The following is an 11,716-nucleotide window of genomic DNA, read 5'->3' on the forward strand; positions in this document are numbered from 1 at the left end:
GAAGGCTAGTAAATTAGTAAAGTTGAAAAGTCGAAGAACAATCCAGCCGTAACTCGAGAATAAACTTAAGTCACACCCTAGAAAGCTGTAAGACCTGAACAACAAACCAGCATACTAGCATATTCAACATACTACAGCAAAAACAACAGCATACTTCATCACATATGACATACTATATCGAAATACGGAAAAGTAAACGTAGGAAAAGAAAAGCAAAGTTTTGGGAGAGCGACGTTATCGAAAAAAAAACGGAAAACGGAGAATTGTAAAGTTAAAGAACGAAAAGAACGCGGACGAAAAACGGTATATAAACGAGCGACGAGAAAAATTATGCGAATTCGATAATTTTGTAGGCCGGAGGTTGTGAAAATTTTCACAACTTTTTCTGTGTAATGAGTTTCACTCAATTAACGAGCCTTCTGGTTGAAAAATCAAAATTTCGACAAATTTGTCGAAAATTTTATGCCTTTGTCCAATTTTTTTTCAAGTTTTGGTCAATTTTTTTTGCAAATTCTTGATTACGGAACGATAATCCAGTAAACTGGACGGTTTTAAGCTTGAATATACGGTTTATCAATATTCGGTACTGATTTTCTAAAGTTTTAAGAATTGCATCAAAATTGACCAAAATTTTTCAAAATTGAACAATTTAGCATAATGTTTTATCGGCTTTCTCTATATCAGAGGTAATTTTTCGATTTACGAACTGACTTGATTACTTTTTCGGATTTTTTGGTAATTCTGCCAAAAATTATCAAAATCGGTGTTTTTTTTTCGCTCTTAAATTACAACTGAGGGTTTTTGGTGACCAGTTATTCAAAATTTTTGATTTGATTACCCCACTTAAAATCAAAAGTTCATGGGTTGTAGTTCTTGCCGTCTAAATTCAAATAGAGATATATCGAAGTAGGATATAAATAAAAATTTAGAGGTTCTGTCTTACAGTTTTTTTTTTGGAGTATTTTTTGTGCCCTGTTCGTCGGTAGAATGCCTGCTTCTCTTTCAATCTCGGTTCCTTTGCAATTGAAACTGCAAATCTCATTTCTTCTGGGTCATCGACGGTGAAAGCTTCTAGATTCCATCTTTATATGGTTGTTGTGATTGAATATCGATATCCAACGAACTTAAAAAGGATTTGAATTCATTTAAATCGGACTCCTTCATAAGTTGATCCGATAAAAATAGTGCAGTCATCTCCCACTTTAAATTCTTCCAGAGGGAGATTCATTTGTATGGAAACAGCTCTGATAACTCTTGTTTTCCTACATCCATTAGGACCTCTGACATTCACCCAATGAATTAGTCACGTTTTGAACCTTCTTTGGATGTTAACTTAATTCAGGGTTTGACAGGGCATGGTGCGCTTTCTTGAGACAGCACTGGCAGCATACTTGGGGGTGACTTCACTTTCCTTCACAGCATCACAAAACTGCAGTGTCACATCCCAGTCCGGTTCCAGGAGGTTGCTCCTCGTCGCCTTTTCCAGTAACTTGTCAAAATTTCCCGTGCTGAAGGGCATCGTTTGTTAATTCTGTTGCGATCGAATTTGTCAGTTTGAGCTCAATATCAAGTCTAATTCATAAGTATCCCGCAAGATTCAGATTAAACCTGGGAAGTTGGGAGCGGCACCAATATAAAGGTGTAAAACCACTCTTTCGGATGCTCAATTCAACTCATTCATCGTCAGTCTTCCAAATCGATATATAAAGCAACGTATCAGCATTCTTAACGTATTAAGTCTAGTACGTACATAGCAACAAGTGAGAGTTTAGACGGCAAGGTTTTTTTGATGCTCTTTTACTGGTTTTTTGTCTGATGTCATTGACGTCAGAATCAGTTCATAATCGATCAACAATCGTCTAGAGAACCTAAAAATATTAAGCCTAAAACCGCCTTATTCGATACATATCATGGTATTATTTACTTAAAATTAGGTTATACGAACTTTTCCGGAACTTTTTATGTATATTAGACGCAATTCTATACGTAATTTAAATACTCGATTCTGATTGGTTAATAATCTCTCGCTTAAATCTATTTAGTTACTAACAATCATTTCATTTGGCACGAGCTCTTCCTTGGTACGCAGTTTGTAGCTCTTCAAAAAGGATTGAGATCGGTCAAAATAAACTGGACAAAAAAGTCAGGGTAATAGCATCAAGTTTCTAACCCCCAATTAAATTTGAGGGTTGGAACATTTAATCGGTTACAATTCAGTAGAAATTGTAGATTTCAGAATGTTGAGTAGTGTTGTTTGCTTCAGTTGAGACTAGATGTTCATCAGGAGATTCAAACGGAAATCAACAGTCTGAAAAACACGCAACATTTCCACTCACAGGTATTGTAACAACCCTACTCTGATTAGTTTTATCTTTTTTGCTATAATAGAAAAATTGAGTACGTGAAGGACTCAAACTTCGTTAGCCAGATACACATACAGCCGTCATCTCTCTGCACTTTTTCCCAATTTAAAACTCAGAGAGAACGGATATTCTTTTCATAAAAGACTTCTTATGGTTTAAAGTCGAGACTCCTGAGGGAAGACAGTAATTGTCAGTAGTTTACGCAGAGTGCAAATAGATGTTTTCTACAAGTATGAATGTATTAACATTTCTAGTTGTGCATTGGCTGTTATTTTCCAAGATCAGCATGATTTTAGAAGCTTTTGTACATATTAACGTGTAATCTTGCAAAAATTTCAGCAAGATCTTAAGGACTGATGTTATTTCCTTAAATTACAGTAGATATGAGATCAATTTCATTGCAGAAACATTGCTTAAAAACCCTCATGATGCTAGATTTTAATAGAGAACAGTAATATTGAGGATTCTTGGAAACATTTTACATGATATAACTTCGCTTTCGACTACCGATGCGCTACGTATTTTACGAAACTATAGTTTGAAAAACTAAAAATATTGATTAGCAAATCAAATACTGATCAAAACAGAAATGCAGGTTCCATTAGACCGAAGCTCCTATGAATTAGCAAACTTGTCTGCTTTATGTCACGCAAGGTCCGTTTTGCAGTAGCATCAAAGACCTGGAATCAATGAAAACACTTATTTTTCGCGTAGATTGACATTTAGAAGTCATTTTTTTCGTTTTTTCTTTGAAAACTCAAAATCATTGGGCGCGATGACACTGAGTACAGTAAAAGAGATACAAAACATTGAAAACAATGATACATTTTGCATGTAATTTAACAACTCTTTTAAATGTAAAGACGACTGCCCGGGTTGCCAGTCATACAAAAATCCCGGTAATCAGACAAGGTCATATTTGATTCCTGGTAATCATACAAGGTCATATATGATTTTCATGATATCCTGGTAATCAGAGAAAGGTCATACAATTTTTTAAAGGACGCTTTAACGGCCCCAATTGTGACGCGCTTTTGGCTTGAAGTAAGATAGATAATGATATCAGTTCATTTTATCCTCGTTATGATATTCAATTTTCCTGGTTATCGTACAAGATCTTATGTGAAAGTATGATTTCCTGCTAATCATTAAAATATCATAGACTGGAAACAAATTTTTTCTGGAAGACATTTTTATCAGAATCGACCGTAGAAAAATTGAGGTTGTTGTCAATTTTTATCTTTTTTGTTAACTTTTTCTATCCCAAAGCCAGTCACTAGGGTCAACGGCGGTTTTTTTCCGGCAATTTTGCTGCTATGTGTAAACAAGTTATGATATTCTGGTTATCGTGCAGGGTACATGTAAGGTTTCCGGGTGATCATACAAAAAAGCATTTATGATTTCCTGGTAATCATACATTGATCATCAACAATTTCTTGATAATCATACATATATCATAAGTGAGTTCTCTTTTGTGATCTCCAACTAATCATACAAGTATCGTATATAATGTCCTTGTTATCGTACTAAGTCATATATGATTTCCTGTTAATCGTACAAAGATTGTACTAAGAAATAGCGTGTGACTTGTATGATATCATATATGAATTTTGTATGACGACTAAGAAATGACAACCAGGTGTTAGGGACACTTGACAATTTTATAACATAGAGTAGATTTTGAAGCACCTCTTTTAAGTGTTTTAATTGCTGTTCGCCTAATTGCCACAAAATTTTAATTCAGAATTCTCGCCCAATGGCTATAAAAATTTCGTTCGCCCAATCGTGTATTCGCCTAATATCCCATCCCCCAAGAGGAACAGCTTTTCTGCTTAATTGATTGCGAATACGAAAACGAAAAAAAACGGACAGAGGTAGCTGAAGTGGCAGAGGGGACACGAAGCTAATCAATGGAAGATAACAGCTTTAATTAAACTCTAAAAACAGCTAATGGATTTATATTAGCCAATGAACCACGATTAAAACTCTATCAAGAGCTTTTAACAAATGCTTGTTCCGACCCACTTTAATGAGGGAGGAACTATATACTCAAATGGGTTTTTTTTTCAGTCAATTTTGGCCGACCGATATAATCATTGTAGAGATTTGTGAGTGGTATCATTAGAAATCCCGTCCAATGTAGAATGTGGAATTAAAAAGATTTTTCAATTTTCTCTTTCTATAGGTAGTTATCGATGTCTAAAGTTTGTTGAATATTAGACGTATTTCGGCTGTTTTATTCACATTTTGACCAAGTTTTCGTCAATTTTGACCAAATTTTCTTCAATTTTGCAAAAATATGTTAAAGTTGATAACTGTGGAGTTATAGATTTTATCTCTAAAGAAAAAAGAGGATTGCTGAATTGTTCGATCCGAGTTTTTTGGTAAGAATTTATGCTAAATTTTTCAAAATTCAGACTTTTTTGTCAAAAATGGGACCAAATCGCTTTTTTAGCCCACTTGGTTAAAACTTGCTGAAAGTAGGCACCTTAAAGGTGCAACCATATTCTTCTTATGCTCAACAAAGAGCTAGTTGTACTCCTAGCTGGATTTAGGAGACTTCTGGAATTATATGTTGGCCAGTTTCTTGCAAATTTAAACTCAATAATTATACAAAATGCATTATTTTTTATCAATCTTAAAAACTTTGTTTTAAAATTGATCAATTTCGCAACCATTTGAATGACTGAGCGCTTTGCTAGACGCGCAGCAACAGCTGGGTTGATCTTGATATCAACACGGATCCTTACTTTAATAAATTTTTTCGGATTTTAATGGGGCGCAAATTTCTTTTCAAAATATTTTCGTTATGTAAATGTTTTTTTTTGTAAATTAATTGCAAGAATTTCAAATCAGGGCTTCATTAATGACAAAAACTATTCACAATAAACTGGGCCCAACGAGATAATATTATGGTTTCTGAGTTAGGCTCAAGGTTTATATGGCTGTGACTTATTGTTTTTGCAAAAATTTTATGTTTTATTGGGGTTTGCTTTCATTTGTTATACTTTCTGCAGCCAAATGACCTAGTATCCCCAATCAAAGATCCTTTAGCTTTTTGGTTGGTGTAATTGAACCTAGACGATTCAATCAGTTGTTATCTGTTTGCTATGATTCAATATATTTGTTTCAACAAAATATCGGTGAATTTTTAATTTCACCACTCTTTTATCTTATTTCTCCCAACTTCGGGCGCAGTCAAAGAAAAAAACTTACAGAAACCCATTTCCTGTGAGTTATTTTTTATTGTTGGTAACGGTTTTATATTCAGCTAGCGGTCTCTTTGTTTTGATACTACGCATTTTCGATTTTTCTTTTTGAGCAAAATTGTATATTTTATGAGTTCATTATGTTTCATTGTCGAATTATCAGTTTATTGGCAAGTCCAATTGAAAGAAAGCATAGTAGAAAAAATGTACAGCGTTGGAAAAAGGAGTATCTTAATATATTATTTGTTTTTGTTGAATAGTTTATGCTTTTTGAGCTGAGACACAGCTATCTAAAAAATTTCCGCGGATTTTTTGCCTATGTTTGTTTTTTTTTGTTGAACACGATATAACGATATGTCTCAATTGTTTGCCCAGGACGTATAACTCAACCTAGTTAAAGATTTCAGTTTATAGCTGTTTGCTTTAATGAATTTCATATTAATTAAAAAAATTTTAACAGTCTACCCTTTGCTTTTGTTTTCGTCACCATGCAACTCAATCTCACTAATTAGAAGTCTCAATTGTATTTTGTTGATTCAAATATTTTTTTGCTTGGTTATGCCTTGTGACTGATGGCTTCGACTTTTTAGTTTCATAAAAAGTTTTCGAGATATCTATACTGTTCAGTTTTTGGGTTTCCTCTTGTTGTCATGTCTACGTTCTCCTTTTGACCCGATGATGTTAAGATGAAGAGGAAAGATGGTTTGCAGTTCTTGCAAGTAACATCTTATAATTATAGTGCCTACAACAGTGTGATGTCGTAGAACTGTTCGATATTTTGGCTTCTGTCTGTATCTGTTGTTGTTTTGTGAGATGGTGACCTAGTCTAATTATTAACAAGTCCAATTGGCTTCCTGAGGTGTTGCAACGTAATACATCGCTGTTCGTTGAAATCATAAGTATGTTATGACTTTTGAAAATAAATGTTTTCAAAAACATAATTAGGTTTTTCAGCTCCGTCTTTTTTTAAGTAGTTTCTTAGTGTACTTGTATCTCAGTCTTTGTAAACCCAGGTCACAACTTGTTTCCAGTGAGCTATAATTTAATCTTTATAACGAGTTGAGCTTCATACATTTGTTTCTCGACTTTGTTGCTACTGTTACTACGAGATTTCCGAAAACGTTTGAGATTTTTTTATGTTTGTATATTTTAAGTGATTTTTGTTTTCGTTTTAATTTATAACAATAATCATAGGTCCCATTGGTTCTGAAATTTTGAGCAATTGAATACTGGATAATGGCATGTCTCAATTGCTCTCCAACGAAGATCTGAATGAACTTTTCAGTGATTTCAGTTGATTGACATTAATAACTCTGAAATTGATTGTTTTCAAAAATAGAAATGTAATTTTGAACTTTGGACCTCCTTGCTCTTTTTGTAGACCTGTTAACCAGTCGCAATGAGGACACGTCCATATTTTCTCTAATGAACTATAGATTAAATTGTTTGGTTTAGATTATAACTCATGCGAGTTTGATTTTGTTATGATTTTTTTTATTATAGACATCGAGTTTTGGACGTAATTAATGTTTGTCGTTTGATTTCTTTTATTGTCCGCTCTAGTATTCCTGCTATCAATAACTTTCATCCGCCCTCTAGCATGGCCTTACTGTATTCCATTGGTTGCTTATTGAGCAATATGTATGTTTTTGAAAGCTTTCTATCCCTTCATCATTTGGTAGCCAATTAAGTCAAGAATGTGGATGAGCGGGGTCGGAACTTTATGTGCGTACGCACCTTACCGAGCCTCCTTGTTTGATTAAATGTTCAAAATGACCTGTCTACTTTTAAAAAGTTTATTAAACTGATTGAATCAGAACTAACACTCTTACATTAGTTTACATACATTACTTTACTGATCAGTTTTGGTAGGAATAAAAAAGATAACTTAGTTTTGTTCTCTTTTTGTTGTTTTCTCTCAAGAGACATCATTCGATAGATTAATTAAGACCTATATGAATGTCTCGCAATCTCTGTGTGCACTAAGGTTAAGTACTTTTTACACAGCGATTGATCTGATAAATCTAATCTAACCCGGACCGAACTCCAAATCTATATCAGTACTGGGCAAGTCTAAATACAAGTGTTACAAGATTGGCAAGTCTTAACCAAGACTTGGATAACACTTGGAAGTTGATTCCTAAGTCAAAACCTACTTTTCAAAAAATTTTGAGAGAAAATTACGAATTCCAAAAATTTTCGCAACGTGCCACGATTTTTACGTTTTCTCATATGCACTTTCTCGGGGCGATTGACAACTGATACCAGCTGATAGCAAATGAGCCAGGTCGATCCTGGAAGGTGACACAGAGCGACCAGAGGCCATATGAGGCCATTTTAAAGTGTTTCTGGGCCGTTTTCAGCCATTTCGAGCCGAATTTTAGCCGAAAATCGACAATTCTTGATATTCCAGACTTGGCAAATGTCGAGTAACATAACTCGGGGCAAAATCCTTAAAAGAGGAAACACCGTGAGGGTTTCCATGTTAAAACTCGGCCCTCTCGTTCGGTCCAATTATGATACAGCACTGAAAAATGACACAAATTTAAGAGGTGAAGTTGACCCAGTGGAAGATCGTTTCCCCGGCTATTTTTTGACCTTTTTGTCGGCTATATTTGACGTTTCGCCGGCTATTTTAGATTTTTTCCGGCTATTTTTGACGTATCCCCGGCTCTTTTAAACGTATTTTTTGGCTATTTTTCACATTTTTTTTGGCAATTTTTGACGTTTCTCCGGCTATATTAGATGTTTTTTTGGCTATTTTTGACGTTTTTTCGGCTATTTTTGTTGTTTTTTCGGCTAGCCGAGACTTGGATTTAGAATTGTCAAGTCTTAAATCACACTTGGACTTAGAATTGTCAAGTCTTAAATCAGACTTGGATTAGGAATTGCCAAGTGTTCAATCAGACTTGGATTTAGACTTGTCAAGTCTTAAATCAGACTTGGATTTAGAATCGTCAAGTCTTAAATCAGACTTGGATTAAGAATTGCCAAGTGTTAAATCAGACTTGGATTTAAATTGACATGTCTTAAATCAGACTTGGATTTAGAATTGCCAGGTCCTAAATCAGATTTGGATTTAGAATTGCCAAGTCTTAAATCTGACTTGGATTAAGAATTGCCAAGTCTTAAATCTGGCTTGGATTTAGAATTGCCAAGTCTTTAATCAGACTTGGATTTAGACTGCCGAGTGTAAAAAGTGACATGGTCATAGTTCTGAATCAGTAATGAAATAAGACTTGGATTTAGACTTGCCCAGTACTGAAATTGACTTGGCGTTAGGTCCGGTTAATCTGCAGCATATAGTGTCTATTAAAAAAAAACAGAAGTAACTGGGTTTGATGAAGAAAATAAGCGCCCATTCCAGATCTAGCCTGAAAATTGTGAACATTTTTTATTTGCAAAATCTAATGCATAATGCAAGTCAAGTCCATTTTAATGGGTTCATAACTCCTATTATTCCCAAAATTTGATCATAGTTCAAAAAAATTCTCAAAATTTGATCATTTTCGCCGGCTATTTTAGACGTTTTTTTTCGGCTATTTTTGAAGTTTTATTCGGCTAGCCGAGACTTGGACTTAAATTGCCATGTCTTAAATCAGACTTGGATTTAGAATTGCCAAGTCTTCAATCAGATTTGGATTTAGAATTGCCAAGTCTTAAGTCTGACTTGGATTAAGAATTGCCAAGTCTTAAATCTGACTTGGATTTAGACTTCCCAAGTCTCAGCCCAGACTTGGATTTAGACTGCCAAGTGTAAAAAGTGACATGATCATAGTTCTGAATCAGTAATGAAATAAAACTTGGATTTAGACTTGCCCAGTACTGAAATTGACTTGGCGTTAGGTCCGGGAATCTACTCAAATAGGCTGATAAAATTTTGTATCAAGCTAACAATCCACTGTACAGTTTCACATGAACACAGTAATAGGACTTTCTGATAATTTCAGATGCGCGATAACGTCATTGAACTATTACTGGAGGAGAACGTGCTTCTTAATACTGCGAGTAGCAATAATGATACAGTCGGAGGTGAAGGCACCGCTTTATCTCCACCAAAGTTGCACAAAAGGACCTCCCCTACCTCCTCATCAACCTCCCAGCTGCAAAAACGTGAAGAAAAGCAACCGCAACAACACTTTAACTCCTCAGACGCTCTCAAGAAATTTGGTGCTCGTATTACGTATGTCTAATAATGAATAGTATTATCATTATTATGTTGCAGTTTGCATTTTTATACTTTTATTTGATGATTAGTGTTTGTTTAAATAAATTTGAATTTGCAATTAATGATCCAAGATATCTTCTATGCCTAATACAGCCCTGGCTTAGAGCTCCAACATTAAAAAACCGCGGTTGTCTGTCTAAGGGGGATTGAAAAGATCATACCGGATCCGAAAACGACATGAAGAGACACTGTTGGACACAAAGCAACCGTGAAAATAATTTTGCTTGACGTTAGAGAACGGCCCAAAAACTGACGCAAAATTTGTCATGCCGGACTTTTGTTTGACCCAAAATGCCATACGCGACATTTGCTCGTCCAAAAGATTGAATATTGGGTCAAAATATAGTTCAATCATGAGAAGAGAAGCTTTTTTATGAGTCTGCTTTTTGTTTCGCCTCTAAAAAATTACATGCGCTTTAGTCGTTAGCCAATGCATATAACGTACTGAGCATGTTTGTTTCCTCGTTTGCCAAAATAATTACAATTTTGGAAAAAAACAAGTGAAAAATGCCGCACTACTGTTATCGATAATGAGAAGGAGACTATTACAATTAACCTACCTAGTTTCGTTCAATCAAAGAATTTGGAGAAATAGCTCAATTGCAACAACTTATCTAACATATCGAACAACTGATTGCATCATCTGGCTTAGCAACTGTTTGAACTAAAATATTCGAAAACAGTTGTTTTCTGCTGCTTAGTTTCCAAAAATATGAATAAAACGAACCTTTGAAACGAACCAATTCTATATTTGATGAAACGTTCTTCAGAACTGCAACAGATGAAAGAGCAAACATGCTGAATGTTAAGTTTCAGGGTGACCCGAGAGTCCAATTATGTTTAAATTGTATTATCTTTGTGGTACGGTTGTACCATATTCAGTTCATATTCTGTTGATTTGTACTAAATTATATTAAGTTTGCCCTTGTCTTAGTAAAAGTCACATTTCACTTAAGTTAAGTTTACCACCGACTAATAAGTCAACTTTTCAGTTTGTTCACATCTCCCACTTTTCTTAATATTTCATCCGCTTAACTTATCTCATTTAATTCAGTTGTTCTCAATCTTCTTAGTTTTGCAGTCAGAAGAATCCTATCTGGATTTGAGGAGGATTTCCACGTCGTCAGATTAAGACTATATTTTTAGCTCTATTGTAAAGTAAAACAAAAAGTGGTAATCCCACAATTTAGTGAAACATTGGATTCGCGCCTCGAATCCAATTCAGATATCCTAAAGCGTATTCGTGGCTCATATACATACCTCCACACTCAGAGGTATCAAATGGCGCAGTCAGCAGTCAAAGAACGTGCAATCCTCCTTGGAATCGAACCCTTTTGGGAGAAACCAACTCTAGAACCACCTTTAAGATGGGATCGCTGGCAGATAATGCTGAAGTTGGCTATCCTGACAAAAGAGGGTATTTCGATCGACACCCTTACGCGAAGATCCCCCGGACATAGTCACCTTTCTTCCAGAACCTATATACGAGGATAATGTTGAGAACAGTACGTCTCAGAGCAAAAGAGATCGAAAAATTCGGAACGAGCAACTCAAGAATGCGTGGTTAAATCGTTGTCAGAAGATAGAAATTGCAGGTAATTTGTGCGGCGACAAACCTTGTAATTTTTGCGACAACAAAGCCGTCTCTCTGACTTATCTCAGCCTGGTGCTGGAAGGACGACAAATATTTGGTTCCCAAGAACTGAATATCCAAATTGATCGTGTAACAACAGAGGATCTTTGGGAGAGTCTAGATCAGGTATATACAAAACGGCGAAATATCACCTTCGATCGATTTACCTTCGAACCAGGAAATAATTGAAAAGAGAACCTGTAAAAAAATTCTATGGTTGTCTCCGAGAACTGTCTTTGAACTGCGACTGAGGAAGTCATGAGGAATCAATCATTCGTGACGT

At 35.2% G+C, this 11,716-nt stretch overlaps 1 protein-coding gene across 1 annotated transcript in view; it reads left to right on the top strand.

Moving 5' to 3' along the window:
- Positions 1-9,874, top strand: part of LOC142337118 (uncharacterized) — a 57,790-nt gene extending 47,916 nt beyond the window's left edge. The window contains exons 8-9 of the mRNA XM_075386215.1: positions 2,264-2,338; positions 9,523-9,874. Of these exons, the coding sequence (XP_075242330.1) occupies positions 2,264-2,338; positions 9,523-9,765 (318 nt within the window). The 3' untranslated portion in view covers positions 9,766-9,874. The remainder of the gene's footprint in view (positions 1-2,263; positions 2,339-9,522) is intronic.
- Positions 9,875-11,716: the final 1,842 nt, after the last annotated feature.

Source organism: Convolutriloba macropyga, chromosome 3, assembly GCF_964194025.1.
Source record: "Convolutriloba macropyga chromosome 3, txConMacr16.3, whole genome shotgun sequence".
NCBI classification, from domain to species: domain Eukaryota; kingdom Metazoa; phylum Xenacoelomorpha; order Acoela; family Convolutidae; genus Convolutriloba; species Convolutriloba macropyga.